This window comes from Euprymna scolopes, chromosome 27 (genome assembly GCF_053919585.1).
Source record: "Euprymna scolopes isolate OS-2025 chromosome 27, ASM5391958v1, whole genome shotgun sequence".
NCBI lineage: Eukaryota > Metazoa > Mollusca > Cephalopoda > Sepiida > Sepiolidae > Euprymna > Euprymna scolopes.
The window spans coordinates 33,365,518-33,390,148 of NC_136508.1; the positions used below are offsets into that span (position 1 = coordinate 33,365,518).

A 24,631-nucleotide genomic window follows, 5' to 3' on the forward strand; every position below is an offset into this window, starting at 1 on the left:
TATATATATAAGGTCGATTGAAACAATTTGTAATGATTTAAGCAAAACACCTCCGAGGTTGAAATAGTAAAAACACATATATATACTCGTAGCCAAATTGAATATGTAAATACTCATATCTTTGGTTCTATAGGACGAAACTACATGAAAAATTGCAGGCTTTTTGAAGATTATAATACTATTCTATGGTTAAAATTTTATGAACCTCTATTTTCAAACCAATAAAATATGTCCAAATTTGCCTACATTTGTATATATAGTGCCCTGGCAGGCCAGCTTTTGTTTTGCTGCTTCTGTTTTCTCCTCTATGACCTTGACAGGCCTCTAATATATTATTTTCTTAATCTATGTATACAATAAGCAGAGAAGTTTTATAAGGACTATCCTTCTGTAGAAGACAAGCTATGGAACTGCTTCCCATTTGACTAAAACATGGTCATTTACAAGTCCAGTATTAGCAAATTCTTGTTGAATTATCCTCTCAATTTCTACCCCAATTTAAACTATGACTTAAATCCTTAAGGTATTTGTTTCACTGTCCATCTAATAAACATTAAGCCTTATTATCGAGTGGCCTTAGGGGCATTGACAAATGATGATTTTCTAAAACAATCACATAACACACATAACCGCCGCTCAGTCTTGAAAAGCAATGGATAGCCCCTGTAACGCCACAATCACGTCTCTCCTGAATCGGCACTGCTGGAATCCAGTGACAAGGATGATTCCAGGATGGCTGGAAACAATGTGGAGATAAGTAAAGATCACATGCAATACTTAGTATTCCAAATGGTCACTAACTAAACCCAACGTTGTTTATCTTCTGTAATCTAATGGGAATCAGTGTGTTAAAATGATCATGCTGTATATCACACACACACACACACACATATATATATATATATATATATATATATATATATATATATATATATATATATATATATTTATATTGTGAATTCGAGAAAGCAAGTTGATACAGCGATTGCCGGTGATTAAATGACTTCCTGACTAAATAGTTTTCCAACGAATGATAAAAAGATATAAAATTAAATAAGTTTTTTTTATATAGTTTTGAAGGTTACAAAACTTCTAAAACTATATATATATATATATATATATATATATATATATATATATATATATATATATATATATATATATAGTAATTTATAAAATATATATGGCGATTAAGCTACACTGAATATTCTGCGTTTCATCCAACTATAGGATTCGTTAGGCTTATGCGCATAAGCCTGACGAATCCTATAGTTGGATGAAACGCAGAATATTCAGTGTAGCTTAATCGCCATATATATTTTATAAATTACTAACTAGCTCTACCTACGTATTGAGCACTTTTGAAGTAAATACTTAAAGTTTACCCATAAATCTATACTTTCGTATATTAAATTTATGTGAATAAATGAAGTAGCTATATATATATATATATATATATATATATATATATATATATATATATATACTAACACCATAGAAAAACAAAAAAGAAATTGAAATTTACTTTGCTTATAAAATCGTCCATTAAACTCAGCACGAAATTGTAAGTTACATTTTTATTTGTTTATTCATTTTCCGATTTCATTTATTATTCTTATTTCACCTACTTGTGTGCTTATGATTTTCCGTTGATTACGTCTCTCTCTCTCTATATATATATATATATATATATATATATATATATTCTTTTATCGTTATTTCCATGGCAGGTGCTCGTCTGAACTCCAATCTCTGGTCCCCCCTCGCCAATCTTTCACAAAAAACACCCGTATAGCTGAATCCATTGTGAAAAATTTCCCCCACTCTATATCTGTGCCTAAATCAAAACGTGGATTCCATGAACAAAGCTTCTTTCTTAGAACTGCACGCCTATGGAACTCTGTTCCGTCTGCCTGCTTCCCACCGGACTACAACTTGGATGTCTTCAAGTCCAACGTTAACAAATTCCTAATGAACCGCCCCCTTAAGTAAACACTTCATCAAATCTCCACACTAACGTAATGTACTTGCAATAACCCTTATCCTTGAGTGTCTTCCGGGCCTTGATAAGTGGTGATCACTGTGTAAAAAAAAAATATATATATATATGTATATATATATATATATATACTTGTATATTATTTAGCTAATATGCATGCGAGTCTATATATGTATGTGTAACTCAATTGAAACATATAACATTTGCATTTTGCCCCTCCTCTGATCAGTGGATTCGATTGTTCTTGACTCATTCGTCAGATGTAAGTCCTTATCTCAATTGTTTTTCTTATTATGATGACTAATCATTGCATCCTTTTATCTTTCACATCCACAAGAAGACACGCAACTGTTCAATTATTTACTTGCTGTACATGCAGCATCCTTAATCTGGAATCTGACATTCTAGTTTTAACGCCAGGATATAAAATTCTCTCTCTCTCTCTCTCTCTCTCTCTCTCTCTCTCTCTCTCTCTCTCTCTCTCTCTCTTTATCTCTTTTTACCTTTTTCTCTTCCTTTCTTTCTTTTCATCTCTTTTTACCTTTTTCTCTTCCTTTCTTTCCCTTTTATCAAGTTCTTTTTTTTTCTTTTTTGTAGATATTAAAACCTCTTTTTGTCATTCTAAATTCTTCAATTAAAATTTTTTTAAAATTTCTCCATTTTATAAACTCACATGGGATTTTATAATTTACCTATTTCTCTCTATTTTTCATTCTTCTTCACCCCTCTATATCGCCCTCTCTTTTCCTTTTCATCGTGTTATTGTTTCTTTTTTGAAGATATCAAAATCTCTTATGATTTTTAACTCATCCATTAAAAAAGAATGTCTCCATTTTACAAAATCGCGTGATTTTATAAAATACCTTTTTCAATGACAAGAAGTCCATTGCACTTATGTTTCTCCAAAAGTTGGAGTTTTGTTTCATGTTCAGGGTTTATTTTTTATTTATCTTTCATATATTAAGTGAATGTTTTATCCACCAGGTAAAAACACAGGAATAATATTATAATACTTTTGTCTTGTTTTATGAATTGTTAAATAAGTGGATTTGTCTATTAAAACAATCACCAGCCTATTTCTAAACTGAAGAGGCTATCACACAATCAATGCAGTGCCAGGAGAGGCATATGTGAGATGTTCTACTGAGCTCTAATTTATGGTCCCCTCACTGTAAAACAATCACAGCAAACACTGGTCTAGTTACAACCGTTGTCAACAATTTCCCTGCTCTCAATGTGTGCCTAAAACTAAACGAAATTTCAGTGAGAAAAGTTTATTTCCTAGAACCGTTCTCCCATGAAACAATACTGCAGGGCTGCTTCCCTGCTGACTACAACATGGTCGCTTTCAATGTAAATAAGTGTTAACTGCGAATGTTCTACGGATGGGGGATCATAAATAGAAACTTAGTTAAGCACTTCCATGAAAATTAGAATAGAACAGATAGAGATGCAATGTCTCTTCTGTGAGAAAGAGGGAGTAGGGTGGAGAAAAGTGTCTTGCTGACTAGATTTCAAAGTGGTGAAAAGGTCCAACTAATTTTCCAGCGAATTTGGCAATGGATCTGATGTAAGTCTCCCGTTTCAGGTCAAGAGCAAAGGTCAGACCCAGAAGCTTTTCAAAGCCTGGTGCTTTATCAAAATGAGGGCCATTACTTAGCATTTCTTCCCTAGATGTGGCAACAGTACTTCATATTAAGACGTATTTGGCTCTTATATAGGTAGAAGATTGTCTAGAGATTGAGATGTAGAATCATCCAACAATAACTTTTTTCTTCTTTGTAAATTTTATTGTCTTTCCAGATAATTGTGTTTTACTATTCGCATTATTTTATTTATGTATTTTCTTTTTTTTCTTTTTCCAGTTCCTCCACGTATAGTGGTTTGCTCTCCACAATCATTGCATCACAGGCAAGGAGAGACGATAGAACTGTTCTGCAATGCATCGGGATCACCTGAACCAGTTCTCACGTGGAACAAAGATGGCAAACCGCTGCTCAGTTCATCTCGGATTCGTATAGAAGGCTACAAAGTAATAATTCGAAATGTGCACCGCAGCGACGCCGGTGTGTACATGGGCACATTTTCCAACACTGTTGGTTCCGTATCACAGCTCATCAATTTGGTAGTTGAAGGTAAGCAATGGTTTCCCTTTCTATTCCTTTTTCTGGTGTTGTTTTTTCTTCTCTTCAAATCATGTTGCATAGTTTGATATTTTCTTATATATATTTAGGTATATCATTATTTTGGCTCTGATGAAGTGATCTTACTGAAATATGTCTGCAGCTGTGTAAGCCACACAAGTGTTTATATAATTAATACTTAGTATTAAGCACTTTTTATTGATAAAAACAAATTCAACTAAATAAATACAAAAACCTTCACTAACAAGTAAATCTAAAATGGTGATATGTAAACTAAAAAATAAAACAGATACAAAGTCAGTGCAAGTCTCAGAGGAAATATTAATTACCTTGGAGATCACCACTTATTTGCTGAGGCAGAATTCTTTAGTAGTCAAAAATCCCTGGTCATCACTTCTTAAATTCCCAACAATTGAGTGTGCCATACTTCTTTTTACATCCGCTTAAATGACTGACCAAACCTTTACAATCGGATTTAACATTGGGCTGTAGGGGGCAAGTCTCAAACTTTGGTGTTGCCTAAATTCGTCCTTCTCCACAACTTCTTCATTTAAAGTAGGACAAAGAGCATTATCAAAATCAAAGCCAACTTCCCTTTAATAAATTTAATTTTTCTTTCGAAAGATCATTCTTTTGCATCCTCTTTTTTAATGAACATTTTCTAATTTTATGATGAATTAATCCATCATTACTAATACATTTAATAACATGGATGTTATTTTTCCTGGATTCGGCTGCAACTGTAGTGCACCTTGTGCTTTTTTTAGAGCAACTTTCTATTAAAATAAGATTGAAATTGATTTCATCCGTATAAAGAACTGGCGGATTTGGGGACTGAAATTCTAATAAAGCTACTGCGTATTCCTTCCGTTTCGCCTTATTGATATTATTATTGGCAGCGTCTGGTTCATAATGAACGGCTTTTAAAGTGAAAGCCATCGAGACTAAGTGCTTTCTTATGCACTCTTTCGTCACACGAACCACATACTTTTCAACTAACTTATAATGTCTTCAAGAGTGACGCTGCAAGAGTTTTCAATTAATTTGGTCATAAAATTCTTATGCTCTTGCGTAATTTTATATTTTCTTGCTCCTTTCCCAAAGTCATTTTAATAGCACCCTTGTGTAACCAACTGTATGCTGTTGGCAAAGGCGCGCCAATTGTTCTTGCCAGAAATTTCCAATTTCTTGCTGCGGCATGTGCAGCTAAAATCTAAGCTAAATCTAAGCGTTTTTTTTTTTTTTTGTTTCAAGAGTTACAGTTTTCTTGAGGTAAGCTCTTTTTGCAGCTGTTGCTAAATCTTCTTCAGCTTCGTTTTTTATAGGTTTCTCCAGCATCATCATTGATCATTTTTGCCGATACAGGACATTTACTGTAGCCTCACTCAATCTAAGTTTTTTTTTGTTTCATATATATATATATATATATAATGAAAATAACCAGTTAATTTCTTTATTCATGAAGTGGCGAAGCAAAAAGTGTCGGGAGGGAGGGGGTGCGGTTTATCCCGGATGGTACGTGCTAGAGGGTAGCATTTTGAGGGGGTAAAAATAGAAAATATTAAAATCATAAAAAGCTAACAAAAAATGTTAAATTTTATACCAAACTGAGATTTTAAGGCGTAATGTGTTTTTGTGTTTTATCTATGTAGTACTGTTTTAAATAGATTTTAGATCCTTGATTGTAATTCCATCAAAATAAATATTTTGAGAACTGTCTGGAATTTAAAAGGTTAATGGATTATCAACGGCCAGCTATATAACTTTTTAAGGGTACAAAAACGATACAGTGCTTTGAAAATAATATTTACAAACAAACTCATCAAGAGTTAAATGTTGGTATATGAAAAAATTCAAAAAAGCGAATTAAATTGTTATGCAAGAGTAAATAAACGGGGATATATGAGTAAAAAAAGACGTGAATGAGAATTTGTGTAAAATCTATATATATATAGAAATGTGAACGTGTCTGTGTGTCTGTCCCTACGCAATAACTCTGTCAACTTTTAGTCTACAGACTCGAAATTTGATGTACAGGATATTGAGATTTGGGAAAATCGATGTGATCGGTTTTTGACCAGAAATTTGGCGATTAAGGGGTTAAAGTTCAACGATTTGCTCTTTGAGAACTCTACCAAACTCCTACAGCAATTTTGGGTCTACGCACTTGAAATTTTATATATAAGTTCCTTGGACATGGATCTAACTAAATAACTTGATTTGAGCCCAAAACAATAAATTTTAAAGGGTCATAATAGGGGTCAAAGTTAAAAAACAATTGACCTCTTCGGTCTCTTCCAAATTACTCAGACAATTTCTGGTCTAAATATTTGAAATTTTACATAAAGGGTATTTGGAGATATGGCAAGTTTTTTCATCATTTTGGGTCGAAAATTTTTAGTTACCAATATATAAATGTATGTATGTATGTATGTTTGCATGTCTGCCTTAAACTTTCAATAGAGGCGACGGATTTTACCAAGATCAGTATCGTTTTAAAGTTCGACCTTTCATATGACAAATATCGAAAAATTTGCTAAAAACATTAATATCTTCCCCTTCAACTAGGCACTTTTCTACAGGGGTGGGGGTCACTTTTTTCGCCGATGATTTTAAAAGTTATCCTCTCCTTTAGATTGTCTAGCCTTAATTTTAAAAAATGTTGCTTCCGGTTTGGCGGCGGTCGTAACAGCATAAACGTTAGGTTTTACGCTGTTCTTTTCCTCCTTTGTGGTACGGGTTCGAGCCTGCCTTCCTACTACCACTTTTTTTTTTTTTTTGCTCAACATACACATGCAAACACCCTAGAAACGCTGCGCTGAAATGCTAGTATATATATATATAGTAATATAAAATATATGTACAATTAAGATGGAGGAGGTATGGGAATTATTAAAATATATCTCTGCACAAGTCTAATGATTTAACAAATTCTTTCTGTCGACAAAGAGAAGACTTGCGTGAAAACAGTGAGACTGGCTCTAAACGATTTGGAGAGTCAGCCCAATGCAATATTCTGAAACAGTCCATTTTATAGGTATTGGCACAAGCTGGATTTTCAATTAAATGTTGGCCACTAGCAGATTCCAAGACAGAAGGGGGGGGGGGAAACAGCGGTGTTTACCTAGTCTAATTTCTGCTGATATATGTTGGTTGATGTATGTCTGCAAATTTAAGGAGGTTCGACCCACATAGCCAGCAATGCACTGGCAATCAATTTTGGAGTCACTCTCAATTTTTTCATGCAAGCCTTCTCTTTGTTGCCAGAAAGAATTTATTAAATCATTAGACTTCATCTCAACTGTACATATATTTTATGTTATTGTAAATATATTTCACACAAATTCCCATTTGCCTTTTTTTTTACTCGTATATCTCTGAGTATTTACTCTTGCGTGAAAATTTAATTTTTTTTTTTTTTTTTGCATCTTTTGATATACCAACGATTAACGTCTGATGAGTTTGTTGTTGAAAAGGGTTCTTAGGTTTTTTTTTCGTATGTTATTTTCAAAGCATATACATATATATATATATATATATATATATATATATATATATATATATATATATATATATATATGGTGTGGGTGTACTTATATATGTATGTATACCCTTACTTACTCTTAATTTTTTTATATATTTATAATTTATTTTCCATTTTATTTATATATATATATTTGGGGAACGACCTTGTGCCTAACTAAGCCCTCGCGGTGAAACAAATAACAGGGAACACAAAACCAACTCAGCACGGCACACCCACATACATACACTCACGTGTGCAGACCAAAACATTTGCATACGTATGCCATGTCCACGTGCACACGCACACACACACAAACACTCTCTCTTTCTCATACGCACAGACACATACACACACAGGCATGTGCAGAGACACGCGCACATGTGGAAAGAAATCAGATTCTAACCCATACACGCACACAACGCACAACCACTCATTCTTACACACATACATGCACGCACTGACACACATCTAAAGGGGAAAAATCATAAAAATATTCACCAAATAGACAACATCTCTTACCCACCAAATGGACTTAACACTGAGCGAATGAACTCTTAACCTATCTCACTGGAGACATCAAAATCCCATCCACATATCTTTCGAAAGCACAATCATGCTAGCCAAACTAAAATGATCTCCAAAAAGGAATTCCATAAACTTTTCACAAAAAAAAACTTTTGACTACAAAATATCTGAAGAGAGCTAAATATGGCCCGAAATGCGTGATGAAAATATTTAAAAATGATAAGTCTTAAAAGTGAACAATTGTTGCTGGCTACACTCTTACCCTATTCCCTCTGCTTCATTTTTTTGTTATCAAGTAAGATCTATGACTTACTCAAATACTTTTGCAAGCAAAATCCGATCCCGCATTTTGCTAAATTCTACCCTCTGATTAGAAGGAAAGTATTTCTTTGAAACTCCATGGATTAAGGACTATCCACTTATTTAGTGTTTCCTTTTTAAAATCAAATATGTTTTTAACTCTTTTTCAAAGTGTTTTTAACATGTTTTATTAACTATTTGTTCTTATATGTGTGTGTGAGAGAGAGAGGGAGGTGATAAATTACTTAGGGTTTTTTTTTATCAGTTTGTTATATAGAAATAAGTAAAAAAAGAACTTTTTAAAACTAATGTAAATCAGAATAATTACAATGAACAAAAAAAATCAGTTTATTAAGGTTCAACTGATTTCATGTAATTTAACACAAACTCTAAAATGTTTTTCGCTTTGTTTCATGTCTTGATCGGAGATTCTGCAATCGATCTTCTTAATCCGACTTTATTGAAAAATAGATTTATTTTTTGAGACGCAAAAATTAATGAAAAGGAAAATAAAACAAAGAAAAAGAAACCAAGGAGAGAAAGATTTAACAAAACATCTATCCATTCTTGAAGTTAATTTCTTTATTTCCCAAAAGGGGCATCAGCTGCAACAAAACCAAAAGAAAATCATTACATATTTTGTTTATTTTTTCTCGCTCGTACATTTCTTTTTATTTAAGTTCATTTATTTTTTCCTGGACTTCAGTTTTCAGGCCTAAAATCAACGTTTATTGAAAAGAAATTTATTTCTTAAATAGTTTATTTTTACCCCTTTTTCACCCCCAAAATAAGGCATATTGCTAGTTGGAATGTAAAAAGCTACTATTTGGTATCATTTTTAATAGAAGACTGGGGAGTTGAGCAGCGAGATGTTTGTTCATATTACATTTGAAACTTGTGCAAATTAGTACAGTCAAGGAATCAGGAAACAAGGAAAGAATTTCAAAGTCTAGTAGTTTGAGAAAGAAACTATTAGAGTAGAAGGCTTTCCGACATCTATGGCACTCACCAGTGAAGGGGTGGGGTTTTGCTGTTTGTCGGGTTAGTTGGGAGTATGTACGTCGAGGGGGGGGACAAGTGCTAGAAGTTCATCAGAGAACATTCCATTAAAGTACTTGTAAGACAGGTGCAGGGATGTGATATTGCGGTAATGAGACAGAAGCTAGAGTTTGAAGTTTGATCGACAGTAAGGGACCAATTAGATTAGAGACTCGTTTTTGGATCCTGTCTAAGAGTGAGAGACTAGTGGTAGATACCCCAACCTAGATGTGACAACAATACTCCATGAATGGACGAATATTTGCTTTGAAAAAATATAGGATGCTCTCTGGTGTGTATAATTTTTAACATGGTAGAGGGAGCCTGCAGTCTTGGCAATGTACTGAATGTATTTGTTCTAATTTATATTTCTTGTGAAAATTAGGCCGAAGAGTTGAAAAGATGGGGCTTGGGTCGGATGTTATTTGAAATAAAATCTCATAGTTTAAAGGAAAACCTATTTCTGTTTTTAAATGCCGCTGATGTTGGTTGACAAAAATACTAAAATCCTTACATAACAATTGCCTCTTCCTAGATGGTTTTGCAACGAACAATACTAAACCAAATCCGATACTCCCTGTCATGCAAAACGCTCGATGACTCTTAAATGAAAACTGAAATTATCTCCCCTCAATAGTAGAAACACTAACACAACTTCTATCTATTTGCATCTACTGAAAACTTGCCCAAATATCTATTTACTTAATTATACATACGGAATCCGCCATGACTTAAAATGTACCTCCAGTTATACCCTTACTGTACTGCACCTACACCTTAACCTTCGTAAATATAAATATACAGTGACTGGGCAAAATTCTTAGCTCAATTCCTAATACCTACTCAAACTATAACGTTATCCTGAACCTAAACTAACATAAAATTTTTAAAAAAATGGAAAAACCTAAAGGTAAAAGTCTTAATCTGCACTAACGCTTTTTTAACAAACCTCCCCACAAAACTGCTTCCACTGCATGCCCCTAAATCACTTTGAGGAGTGTAACTATTCATTATATATATAACCTCTACAAACTAACCCTGTAACATTAACTAACCACGCGGGGTCGCAGAAATACCTGGATTAGGACCCAGGCGCAGAGCAAACCCTCTCAGGGCTGATGGACCCAGTAGATCTTCCCAGATGACCCGTCTAGGAGAAGGAAAACTCTGAAACTAAACCAAAGGGGAGGGAGACCTCTCCAGTCTTGGATGACAACCTTCCTAGAGCTGGTGACTCAAACAAATTACCGGTCTGCAAACCTAAATTGCTTAAGGAGTAGATAGGCTCTGTCTATTGCCGGCTTCCATACTCCTTCTTTGTCTATTAGTCAGGCGCAGAGATACTATCACAAGTGAATCGATAAAACACTTAGTGGTAGATCTTGTTTCTTGTCTAGGGCAATGAATGCTGTTCCCCCACTCCCGACACATCCCACCCCTCAAAACTAGGCACTTTGGAGTGCTTGAGTACCACACATGCCTGTGCAATTAGATTGGGGTGATCTTCTTCTGATGGGCTGAGGGTACCGGATTAACAGTTCCTGGCTGCTGTTTCCAACTGGTAGTACAGGAGCCCTAACTCTTTGGTAGCACTTAAAGCGGCTGCTCCATCAACAGTTGTATAATATCGGGATGTTTGTAGTGCCATGTCGCGCATGGAAAGGGACCCTGCACTCATCCCCGATGGGCTTTCCTGAGGCCACAGTCCTAGTTGAAGAAAGGTCAGCTAATGGTCCACTTGTGTTGCATGTCTGATACCCTGCATCACCTCTTGTTCAGCTCCCTCTCACCTAACTGAAACTCTTTAAAAACATGATGACAGTACAATAAAAAAATAAGCTTAAACCAGGCCTAGGGACGAACAAATTCAACTTGCCTACTCCTTTGAGGCTTGCATTCACTAACATCCGTGGGCTTAAAACTAATTTAGCTGATGTTGAAGCGTTTCTCCTAACAAATACCCCGGATATCTTAGCACTAAGCAAGACTAACCTACATTCCTCCATCCCCTCTAACTACTTTAACATGCCTGGATATCTCCCACTCTGTCGTAAGGATTCTGACAGACATATGCACGGACTTGGAGTCTACATTCGTAACACTCTCCCCCTGACTAGAGAAACAAACCTAGAAACGGACGATAAAGCCTTTATGTGCTTTAGACTAAACATACAACATAACATTAGCTACTTTTATTTTCTCTACCACTTTCCCTCGACCCAGGACTGCACCATAATAAACAAAGTCTCTGACAGCATAGACACAGCACTCTCCCTCGACACTAGCGCACAAGTACATGTATTTGGTGATTTTAATGTTCACAACAAAAACTGGCTTGGATTCTCTACTCACACAGATACAGCGGGCAGCTCAACACATAGTTTCGCTATATCTCACTCCCTATCACAAATGGTTACGTTTCCATCCCGTTTCCCTGACCAGCAAGAACAACATGCATCACTTCTAGATCTGTTTCTGACTACAGTCCCAGGATTGTATAAACAAATGCTGACAGCCCACTCGGGAACGCTTACCATGCAGTGATAATGGTAGAAATCGCCCTAAATTCTAGACCCAAAACTGAAGAGCCAGTGCTCAAAACAACGAGATATTATAAAAAGGCTGACTGGGAAGCCATCAGAGATCTTATCAGATATGCCCCATGGGGAAATATTTTTTCTCTTCCTGCTGAACAGTGCGCAAATGAGACCACTGAATGGTTCAAAACAGTAATGGACGCACATGTTCCCATGCAGAAATTTTATAGCAAGCCCCACTCTTCCCAATGGTTTACTTCTACTTGTGCAACTGCCATTGCTCAAAGGCAGCATGCATACCACAGATTTAACCGACATAAGTCCAGTTCAAACAAACAGAAGTATATAGAAGCTAGAAGTAACGTTAAGAAAGAAATAGCGACAGCTAAGAGAGAATTTTCTGAAACCATTAAAAAACGCATCGAAGCACAAAAATTAGGAAATCGTGACTTCTGGAAAATGTACAACACTGTAGTAAATAATGGGCAATCAACAATTCTCACGCTGACCAACAATCACGAGGTTCTTTGCTCAGCAAGCGACAAGGCTAACATGCTTGCCAGTCGGTTTGCCTCAAACTCCACACTGGACCCTTCCAACCACCCCTTGCCTGACTTTCCTTTGAGGACAGATGCCACACTGATCATAAAAAAAAAAAAAATTTTCTAGTTATTTGAGTTAGAAAGGTTTGAAGATGGAGTAGTGCTGTCTCATCTGGAAATGGCTCTCGGAACACTCTTTCTTAACTAACAGTGTGTAACACGATAATTTGTCGGGAGAGTTATTTGGTTTGTTGTGGGGACGTTTCTTGAACTGCTGTTACGGCCTGGAACGGCACCTAGCGCCCCGGGTGTTAAACATGATCAAATGATAAGCAGGTGAACAATAGAAACATCAAAGGTCCGATAGGGTTGCCTTGTGGTCGATCAGATATCGACTACATCTGCTAGTGGGTCTCGTCTGTGGTCTTTTTGGTCGACATAATAATGGGTAGCATTCTATCATCGTTGATGACAGGGACAGCTTACCGAAATTGAACACTTGTCGAAAACACCGAACAAAGACATTTTTTTATATAAAACTAAAATTATTTCATTTTTTAACAAAAAGGAGCATATTGATTATAGATCCATGTCCATCGTCGACTGGCGCAAAACTGGTATAAGCATCGTTGGCATGCAACCCGTTTTGTTCAGAGTCCCAGCTTCAACCATATAAACAATTCCTCTCTCTTTAAAAGAGATAAAAGTGAGCAATAAAAAAAGAGAAGAACGAAAGAAAAGGAGAAAGAAAGCAAGAGATATACATGCTAAGAAAACAAAGCATTTAAAATATTTTGTTTTTCAATTCTGAGGACAGAAACCAGGTTTGACCTTTCACTGTGCACCTGATTACATAAACAATCTCAGGTCGCACCAATTACCTGTCAAACTCTTGAGTTGGCAGGCCCGACATTTTAGATAACTGTGGTACCCATCGCTGCACACCTCCCCACAAGTATGTGACAAGTCTGGCACAAAGTTCAGTCCCCAGCTCCCCAAATAGGGAGCCTCCTCATTGTCTCATAAGAGTACAAAATCTCTTCTGTCCCTTACAGCTCCAATCTGACAGAAGAGGGGTCGCTAGTCTTTCTCTGCTCTAGGGAAAGGCGAAATCGTAACATTTAAATAAAAACAGAAAATTAAAACGTTTTCAATGTTACAATCTGATTTTTAAGCTAAAGAAAATAACCTAACGTCATAGTAATAAGCAGTACAAAACCCCCAAATAACCGAAACATTATTTTCATAAAAGGCACTCAACTGAACTCCAATCTTTGATTTATCCTTGTAAAACATTAAAAGCATATAACTTTTCCTTTATTTGTGCACCAAAAAGTAAAACTAAACAGAGTTTATATGAACAGTTATTTTATCAAAAATTCCGTCTTTGGGGCACATTGCCACGAGACTGCTCTTCTGCATACTACAACATGATCGTCTTTAAGTCTAATGTCAATAAATACTTGTTGAGCCTTCCTTTTACATAATCAGTTTTGTCTATTCCACTCATCGGTTTCAAGCTTCTCATAGTAATATTCATCATTCAACTGATAATCTCATTAACTCTTCTTCTTGGATGGTTTTCTCCTTTATAAGTCAGACTAAATAATATAAAAAACTTTAGAACATCTTTATAATTCATATTATTTGGATTCTTCAAACTACTGTTATCTTGTGTGTTCTTTTCAAAACGTTTTGGTTGATGCAACCTAGGTGTATCCTAACTTGGGAATCTTTCTATTAAACTCGGGAATCTGTATGAGCAAAGACCAAATGCTTTACATGGAAAAATTAAATTTCTATCTATATAAAAGCCAAGTACGTCCAAGGATGGAATACTGTTGCCATATCTGGGCAGGAGCTGCCAAAAACAGCCTATCATGCCTTGACAGAGTACAAAATAGACTTCGTGGCTTAGTGGGGGATGCCCTTTTCTCTACCCTGCAACCCCTCTCTCACAGAAGAGACGTTGCGAGCCTATCCTTGTTTTATCGTTATTTTCATGGCAGGTGCTCGTCTGAACTCCAATCCCTGGTCCCCCCTCGCCAATCTTTCACGAAAAACACCCGTCTAGCTGAATCCACTGTGAAAAATTTCCCCCACTCTATATCTGTGCCTAAATCAAAACGCGGATTCCATGAACAAAGCTTCTTTCTTAGAACTGCACGCCTGTGGAACTCTGTTCCGTCTGCCTGCTTCCCTCCGGACTACAACTTGGATATCTTCAAGTCTAATGTTAACAAATTCCTAATGAACCGCCCCCTTAAGTAAACACTCCATCAAATCTCCACACTAACGTAATGTACTTGCAATAACCCTTATCCCTGAGTGGCTTCCGGGCCTTGATAAGTGGTGATCACTGTGTAAAAAAAAAAAAAAAAAAAAAAAAAAAAAATTAAATGGTTGTAGATATTTAATTATTGACCTTTTTTATTAGAAAGAGATATAATACATAACTACAGGTGTAGATAGTTTCAGGATGGTTCATGAAAAAGCAAATAAAAAATAAGTTAACAAAAAATGCAACAATTTTTAGTTAATCAAAAACAACAAATGGTTGGAAACATTAGCATTAGTTAGTGTTAAAATTTGAAATTAATGTTTTTCATATTTATTTTATCAATTATCTTGTTAGTGCCCGTGAAAAATCTTTGCACTGCTCAGGGTCTCCATGGTGTTCTGAAGTTTGGGAAACCCTAATCTATATTATCAGCAGCAGCTAGAAACGCTTGTTTAAAGTATTGTAAACCTAGAAATACTTTTTCTCTTACAGGCGCTGCCTACATCATGGTACCCCCAGAAAATATGACGGCAATAGAAGGCCAGCGAATCAAGTTTCAATGTGGAGCGATGGCCTATCCAAGCAATATTACATACAACTGGTTTAAAGACAATGAAAACATCAAGTTTCTTCCTGACTACGGAGATCGCATCAAGACCTTTGAAGGCGGCAATCTTGTCATCACATCCGTCATCAAAAACGACATGGGATGGTATACGTGTCATCCCACAAATGGCATAGGGGAGGACCCTAAGGCATCTGCCTTCCTAAATGTTACATGTGAGTCGTTCTATGATGTTGTAAAATGGCACCATGGTTTTTTGATTACCTCCCCTTATACACAGTTTAGTCTTTTTCTTTAAATATTTATATATATATATTTACTTATTCCCCTTGTGAAAATGTGATAATTTATTATAACATTTAAAAATGTTGTTTTCTTTTTATACCATTGTATTGTTAATGATGATTCTTGTTAATGATCATAAAACCTAATTACCAGTATATTTTTTTTAAATGGCTTATTGATAACCTTCCTTGTGTTTGTAAATCCCGCTAAGCGCATCTGCTGTGAATTTTTTTAAACTCCTGTTCTATCATTATTAGAAAAGAAAATATCTCCGCGCAGTTTTTTTTTTAATATTGTTGTCCTGCTGATCACTTGTATATCGTTCTGTGTATTGTTGTCGTTGGCGTCATATGTTGTTTAAATGCTGTCTTGTATAATTTATATATGTCTCTTCTGTATCAGATTTTGGAGAGAGATTAAAATCTACTGTTGTTTTCTTTAAAATTTATAAGATCGTTTTAAAGGTGAAATATAACTTGGCATGACAGCCTCTAGGCCTTTACATTTACATTCTTATCACTGCAGGAAGATGAGGCACTAGACAAGAAAGTGATGGAGAGAGGCAAAGCTAATGCATCCAATGAGGTGCACTCTGGCTTACAAAAATAAACTGAGCAGCCTTCTTGGTATCCCCCAACAGGAACGCTTTAGGTGGTTAACAGTAAACTAATTCCTTCTCAAAAAGAGAAGTTAATGCCTGGAAGGGCGGATCTCTGAGGACTGATAAAAACTATACCTCATCTCAATAGAGTATGGCCAACTGAGATCTCAGCCGACCAAACTTCTTCATAATGATTGTTCAGGACATATAATTGGCTGGTATAACCATAAGCTTTTTCTCACTCCTGCAAAAAGCTTTTACTAGGCACCTTGGTATATGATCACAGTGTTAGGTTCTGTATTGGGTCTTCATACCAATGAGAATTCACCTTAGTATATTTTTGGCATTTAATGATCTGGCTGACATTGCTCCAGCTTTTCTATATATCAAAATGAATTATGGTTTTGTTTGCTCTTTAGAGATGCACCATTGCAGGCATTACCTTCTCCTTCAGGAAAAAAGTTTAGTCAATTATCAGTCGCTTGATGCGTCTCTACCATCGGATGCCAATGAGTTCATCCTTGGCTATTTTTGTATCCAGCTAGAGTGCCCTCTTGGGGGAGCTGGGTATATCCTTCTAGAAAGACTTTTGGTTACATTGCACATAAGTTTAATTGAAAGAAAGTTTAATATTTTGAAACATGAATTCAAATTTCTGAAAAACTGGAATTTTTTAGTACATGCAATAGTAGATAAGCATGGAAATATACAAGTAAACATAATAACACCGGCACATTTTTAAAGGTAATCGATATTTCGGTGGGTTCAAATGACCTTAATTATTAATGTATAATGAAACACCCATATATTTTCCTCCAACTTCTTCATCACCCTACACTCTTTCTTTACACTCATACTCTCTCTCCTACTTTATACTCAGACCGTTATTGACTCTTTGATATATAAAAGCATTTGTTTCTTTTCAAAAGAGTCATTCTACACAAAAGATTAAGGTTGTTTGAATAGATAAAAAAATCAGTTAGTTTTCAACGTGTGTTCTATTATTTTTATTGATCAATTTCCATGCTTACCTTCTATTGTATATATTAAACATAGGCTTAAATTAGAAACCTTTTTTTTTTCTTTCAAATAACATAGATAAAAAAACTGGATTAGAGGTTTGTAATATTCACACAAAAATTATCTGATAATTTTTTGCCAGAAAAATAATTAATCAAAGATGTACAGTTTCTCTTATTAAGATGAGAATTCACACGTACGTTCTGAAATATTCATGCCATATGATAACGACATGGCTTTTGGTAAATGGATTATTTAATCATGTTATGATGTCAGTCAATAGACAATGGACAATGATACTTGTTTCTTGTTTTTTAATTATGAATAGAAAAAGTAAATTAGTTTCAGGTAAATAAATATCATACAATCAATTGTTAATGAATAACATGAAATAATTAAAAATATAAAACTTTTTCACAATCATTAAGCATGCAATTAAAACATAAATACTCATTAATTTTTTTTTCACTGTTCTACTATGTTGTCAGTGCTATACTAATGTACTATACTCCAAATAATTTTTAAAAAAACATGTTGTCCCATGTGGGCAACTGATAATATGCAGACATTTTTCAAGCGTGACAATGAAATCATCAAAATGGGTAATTCATATTTTTAATTAAAAAAATATCGAAAAAGTTGTCTCCCTTACAACTAAAATATTATTTTTTTTATATATAAGTTTTAAAAGTATGCAAGCAAATAAAAATTTAAATCTAAAAGTGACTTCATTGTATCCCGGGCGTCATCAGGTAAACAGCTACTTTAATATATAAAGTAAATTCAGCAAATTTTCTGGTTGTTTTCGGGCCAGTAAACGAGAAATCTCTCTAGACTGAGGCATTTTTAATTTTTGTCCCTCTTTTGAAGAGCTGGATTTTCCCCACATTTAAAACTAACCTTATGTCTAACACAGATAGGGACTCATATCATTTATTTGTGCCCATTTTATTCTATTCCTCTGACATTGCTGATGCTACTACTAACTTCTCCCTCTAGTCTTCTCTTCCCACCACTTCTCGTCTCATTTAACTTTTCTCTAACCTTTAATACTTTCAGCTTACCTTTTGGCTAGGGACAAAGTGCAGTATCTGTTCTGATACTGCATTTCACCTTTTCTGACTTTGATCAGGCAATTTTTAATTTTGTTTCCAATCCAGAGTGTCTCTTTTTGGAGAGCTAGATTTTTCCTACATTAAAAATCGACTTTGTGTCTAACTCTACCGTCGTGGGGAGGCAAGTTAATAGGAACAAGCAAATAAAAGTTTTAGTGATATGTAGATTAAGTAAAATCAATCGTCGTTTTTGTGGGGGAAAAAGATTGACTTTTCTTATTTTCTTCTACTTTATGAAGAATTGGTTCATTGTGTTAATTTTTTTTAATTTTTAGATAAAAATCGATAGTTTGTATTATTCAGACTACTGTTCTCATCTTGGATATTATTCAGACCACATTTCGGCCGATGTAACCTCTGACCTCATTCAAATGCCTCTTATCAAACTCTGGAATTTCTATAGAATTTCAAATGGAACTCTATTCTTTAATCCACAGAAGTAGCTTGGTCTCGTTAATTGTATTCTTAGTATCGCCTGTACTGAGGATTGAACCTTCAACCCCTAGAATACTGTCACTTAGAACTGATTATTACTTAACACTTATATCCATTGCATCACGAGTCTATGGTGTGTTGTAATTTTTAACTTTAATAGAATTTCTAATTATAATAGACTGAATCGATCAGGTTTTCCGAAAAATTTACTCCAAAAAGATGACTTTTCTAGAGATGCTGTTTGAGAATAATTGCCAAAAACAGAATTATTTCTTTTTTAGTTTGAAACAAGGAGACCAATTTAATTATGTAGTTTAAAAGAGGAAATTAAAATTGGGGGAAAGAAAAGAATTTCTTTATAGAAAAGTTCAAAATCAAAAGGCAGTAAAATTTCAAATATATTTAATTGCTAATTTATTTTTCTTAATGACTTTTGTATTTTTGTCTTTTATTATTGTTATTATTTAATTTCATTCGCATTTCTGAAAATCGAAAATTGAAAAAGACAAATCTCCATAAAAATTGGTTTCCATTTATTTTTCTCCATAACATAATGGTGAATTTAAAAGACAAAACAAAATTATTAAAAAAATTGAGAACTGTTTTAATTTGAACTCTTTATATTATTTGTATTAGTTGGGCAACTATTTGCATCTGTATACGGCATAATTCATTTTGACACACTGGTTCCTGTTAGATCACCAAAGTTAAGCAACGTTGAGCCTGGTCACTACTAAAATGGGTGACAATTTGGGAATTCCAGGTGCTGTATGTGCTCTCTGCTTGTTTCGGCATTGATTCCAGTCGTCTAGCACTTCTTCTTGCCACTGGACTCAAGCAGTGTCGATTCAGGAGAGGTGTGGTTGGAGATTGTGCAACCCTTACCTAACAATTACACCCACAGCTACCCTTACAGGTGGTAGCCATTGTCTCTTGAAACTGAACGGAGGCATCAGATCACTATTCTCATCTGGGTTGTTATTTTCATAACGTTTCAGATGTTAAAACCTCTAACTAGTGGTAAACCAAGGGGAGTGGGTCCCAGGCGGCAAAATGGTTACATCGCTCATGATCAAGCCTCCAAAGTGTACACAGTTTAAAATAACTGTGCATCATTCTCATTAAAATTTACTTAAATGTTAACAATTTAAAATTCAATTTATCTGTACACCGCAAAATCACATCAACACACCTGTTTTTGTTATAGAAGTTAAGTAATATTGAGCCTGGTCAGTGCTAGATGGGTAACCATTTAAGAATACCAGGTACTATATGTAGAAAGACGTTGATACTTCTGGCAGCTCAGGCATCACACCTAGCTTCTAGCTGTCTCAACTGTGTCTTGCTGCTGGATCAGGCTGGTTGGGACACGAGAGTGAGACTGGCTTTGTGTAAACCAGTTTCATTTTAAATAAACTTCCAGCTCATGTCATCCATCATTCCTAGAATATTTAGATGGTCTTCATTGTTCTGAACATTCAACTTGGCACTCCTCTTGTTAAAATTTAATTAAATCTTTACTACTGAAAATTCAATTCATATCAATACAGCAAAATCATGATGATACACAAGTTCTTATTAGATTATCAAAGTTAAGCAACGTTGAGCCTGATCAGTACCAGATGGATGATCATTTTGGAATATCAAGCACTGTATGTAAGAGAATGTTGACAACCCCTTGCAAGAACTGCAAAAACCTAACGTCATAATCTACCCTGATAGAAATATATAAAGAATTGGGAATCACTTGTTGAATTTGATATTCCCATGAAACTTCCTTCTTCATTATAGTTATACCATATATATATATATATATATATATATATATATATATATATATTATTGGTTACATATGTGCATACATGTTTCTGCTCCAACTCCTTTAGAAAAGCAATGTCTTCAGGCCAGCTTTTCTTATGAAATCAAATTTTAAATAGTCCTTCATTTCTAAAAAGTTTTTCATCTGAATAAATCAAAAGAAAAAAAAGAAAGAAGAAAAGAAGAAAAGACGGGTGAGGGCTAAAGGGAAGTGTAATCAAGTGCTTAAAATCTAGGATGCTCACATTCTTGTACTAAATACAATTTTTCATTATTATCATTTTTTTTTTCATCATTTAATCCTAAAGTGCTTATCTATTCCTGTTGTGTAGATTTGGGGGTGATCAGCATGAATTTTAGGCATTTATTGAAACTTTTGACCTCTTTCCGCATATGATAATATTTTTTTAAAATATTCATAATTATTCTTAAACTTACTCGCACTTATTTCAAACTTAAATTTGCATCAGTGTAGGAATTAATAATTACTGCCAATCAGGGGATTTGAACTGAGTCACCAAGTCATCATTGATACCATAGACTGGTATTCAATCCCCAGGCCACCGGCAATTAGCTTAGAAGTTATGGAATTTACACTCTATTAATACCGATTAAGTGAACAGAAGCAGTGAACAATCAGATAGTATTCAACAACTGACATTAGAATAGCGTGCTGCACTACTAGAAGAGTACCGGTCCCAGGATGGGTAAACTTGTTCAAACAGAACAATTTCCCTTTGCGCCTCATTTGCATAAAACTTTAATTCCCATGATCCAACCTTACATCTAGCAGCTGTGTTCCAAAATTCATAATGATCGGTTAATTAGTTTAGAATAAAATTCAGTACATACAAGCATATACACATACTTAACTTTATATGAATGGATATATCACCATAAGAAACAATTACTGTTAATATTCTTACAAGCTCACCATCAACAACAACAAGAACTGCTGTGTTGAAGTTGTAACCTCGTAAACAATGAGAGCAATTTTTCATCTTATAGTCAATTTAGGTTACTCTCCTAATGAATTTCTGAAATAACCTATTCAGTTTTATCCAAGGGAGGTTACTCTCAATCACGTATATCTTTGACCTATTTATTATTTCTAATTAATAACTTTAATGAATTTGCACTTTAAATTAATCCTTGTATATTAGGTATTACTTAAACGTTTCATATTTAAATTTTTTTAATTATTATTCTTAATTGTTAATTAATTGTAATTAATTTTGATGCCGCCAAAAGTTCCAAAAAATGTTTACTCTGTGAACATGGGTGATATATTTTATTTAATTAAAGCATTAAAAAACCAATAGTGTTTAAATTGCCGGCTTTAGTTTAGTTAATAGTAATTTTAATAACTAATAACTGACAAAAGTTGAGTGTCTTTTACTGAGTGGAGTTAATATAATAATTTTAATTCAAACTTTTTTAATAATACAATTTCACTGCTTAAGTTTAATTAATACAGCAGGAAGACTCGGCATTGCTCAGGATTGAATGAAAATCATTATTATGTACTTCTTCACTATACTCATAACACCATATTTATTTTTTTATTGGGACGTTCTTCTTATCTCCCCCTTCCCTAATGGAGTCAAGAAGCTGAAATGTTGGCAAACTCTCTGTAGCAGTCTTATACAAAGGGTTTGGATTTCATGAAGCTAGGATATAGTTGTAAGTTTGAAAGGAGGTTCAATCCCTATAGCTCCTTTAAATTAAGAAGACAGAGATTTGTGACTACTTCCATTACTTTCTCCAGAAATATCTCTATATCTACTATTATATGAAGGTCACTTTATGTGTGTGTGAGTGTCCGTGTGAGAGATCCTTTCTCATAGGTTCTGAAACGCCTGAGCCTATCTTTTGCAAATTTCACACAAAGGTAATTTATATGTCTGGCAGTGTTCTTAGATATGTTTTGTCCAGAAATTCATCCGATAAGTATCGAAAATCGAAAAAATCCGATCTTAAAAATAGTCTTTTTCTCTTATAGATAAAAAAAAAAAAAAGAATTTTTACAGGGAAATATTTTATGTTATATACCGGCCAAGGGAAATAATAAATAAAAAAAGAAGTTATTGTCGTTTGGAGATATAGCTCAGTGGTAAAGTATTTGACTACAAATAAAATGAACTCCTGTTCAAGCCCGGGTGTACCTCACAATTTTATTTAATTTTTTTCTTATTAATGGATTCAATTGGTGATAAAAGATGAGATACCATTTAAAATCGCTTCAAATCATTTTTTCTTAACATATTTTAATCAGAAAGGAATTTTCCAGGCCAGCCATCGTCAAGTCCAAATATCAGCTGATTTTTTTTTTTTTTTTTTACACGGTAGTCATCACTTATCAAGGTCCGAAGCCACTCGGGGATAAGGGTTATTGCAAGTACAGTACGTTAGTGTGGAGATTTAATAAAGTGTCTACTTAAGGGAGCGTTTCATCAGGAATTTGTTTACGTTGGACTTGAAGACATCCAGGTTGTAGTCAGGTGGGAAGCAGGCAGACGGAACAGAGTTCCACAGGCGTGCAGTTCTAAGAAAGAAGCTTTGTTCATGGAATCTACGTTTTGATTTAGGCACAGATAAAGAGTGGGGAAAATTTTTTGACAGTGGATTCAGCTAGACGAGTGTTTTTTGTAAAAGATTGGCAAGGGGGGGCAGAGATTGGAGTTCAGACGAGCACCTGCCATGATGTCTTATTGTAAACAAACACTGACGAACTTTGGTGCACGACATTATCATTATTATTTTTATTTTTTTTTTTTTTTTGCAAATTTGTCCACCGTCCAAATTATTTCTTGTAATATATAATAATCAATAGAGGATTGATTTTATAATAATGCATATGCAATCTGCATGAATTAAAATATCATGTTTAAGCAGATCGTTTGATCAAGCGATGCCAGGTATCCAGCTAGTTTGCATATATGATTTAAATTTCATTAAAATAGGATATATTTAAAGTTTTAAAGGAGTTATCCTGTCATAGCTCATTTAAGGTATGCACTTAGAAACTCAGAAACACTCTCTTTGTATTTTCCGGTTAATTCTACATGAGAATATACTGGTAGATTTTATGTAGATTCTCTAATCTTGTTCTTTATAGGGAACACATACACACAGACTTTTAGTTTTATAGAGATAGATAAGATCCACATATCTGGCATTATTTTATTGTTAAACTATGTAGTTTATTTATTGACCAAATTTTATTTTTATTTATCAAAACAAAAGGAAGTAAATTCTATAATGGGCGAATACAAAAACACCTTCGTCCTTTTTAAAATACCGACTATGCTAAAATAAATGCAATTGGATAAATTATTTTCTGGGAGAAATTAACAAGCTATGGTTTATATAGAAACGTGTTCAATAAATTGTATAAAATATACCCTTTACAATAAAACTGATTCATAGCACAATGGATACAAGGACTAAGTAACAATCGGTTCTTTGTACCAATCTCCTAAGTTAGAGGTTCAATCATTAGTTGAGGTAATACTAAGAATATAAATAACGATTATTAAAACTTCTACCAGGTTATGGCTGATAGAGCGAGAACAATTTATCTCTGTATCGAAAGAAGGCTCCATTCAAAAATGCCATACTGGTATTTTAATTTTAAATAAGCATTTCCAAGTTTGAAAAGATACTAGAGTTAGAGGTTACATCGGCTGAAACGTTGTAAATAACACCCAAGATGCAAATAAATGACACAATATGTTGGTTAATGTAATCTGACATTTTTTAGGTGCAGCTTGTTGAACTCAGGAATTTGAACGGAATTTTGAACAGACCTCTTTAATTTTTTTAATCGATAGGGGTACATTGTTATTGTTCCATCAGTACACACCTCGGTTGTATAAAAGATTTGAAAATGACATTTGA

General features: G+C 34.4%; 1 protein-coding gene across 1 annotated transcript in view; it reads left to right on the plus strand.

Annotated features, from left to right (window-relative positions):
- The window catches only part of LOC145248803 (uncharacterized), a 2,668,808-nt gene that overhangs the window by 2,068,543 nt on the left and 575,634 nt on the right, over positions 1–24,631 (plus strand). The window contains exons 6-7 of the mRNA XM_080110455.1: positions 3,865–4,134; positions 15,385–15,672. Of these exons, the coding sequence (XP_079966581.1) occupies positions 3,865–4,134; positions 15,385–15,672 (558 nt within the window). The remainder of the gene's footprint in view (positions 1–3,864; positions 4,135–15,384; positions 15,673–24,631) is intronic.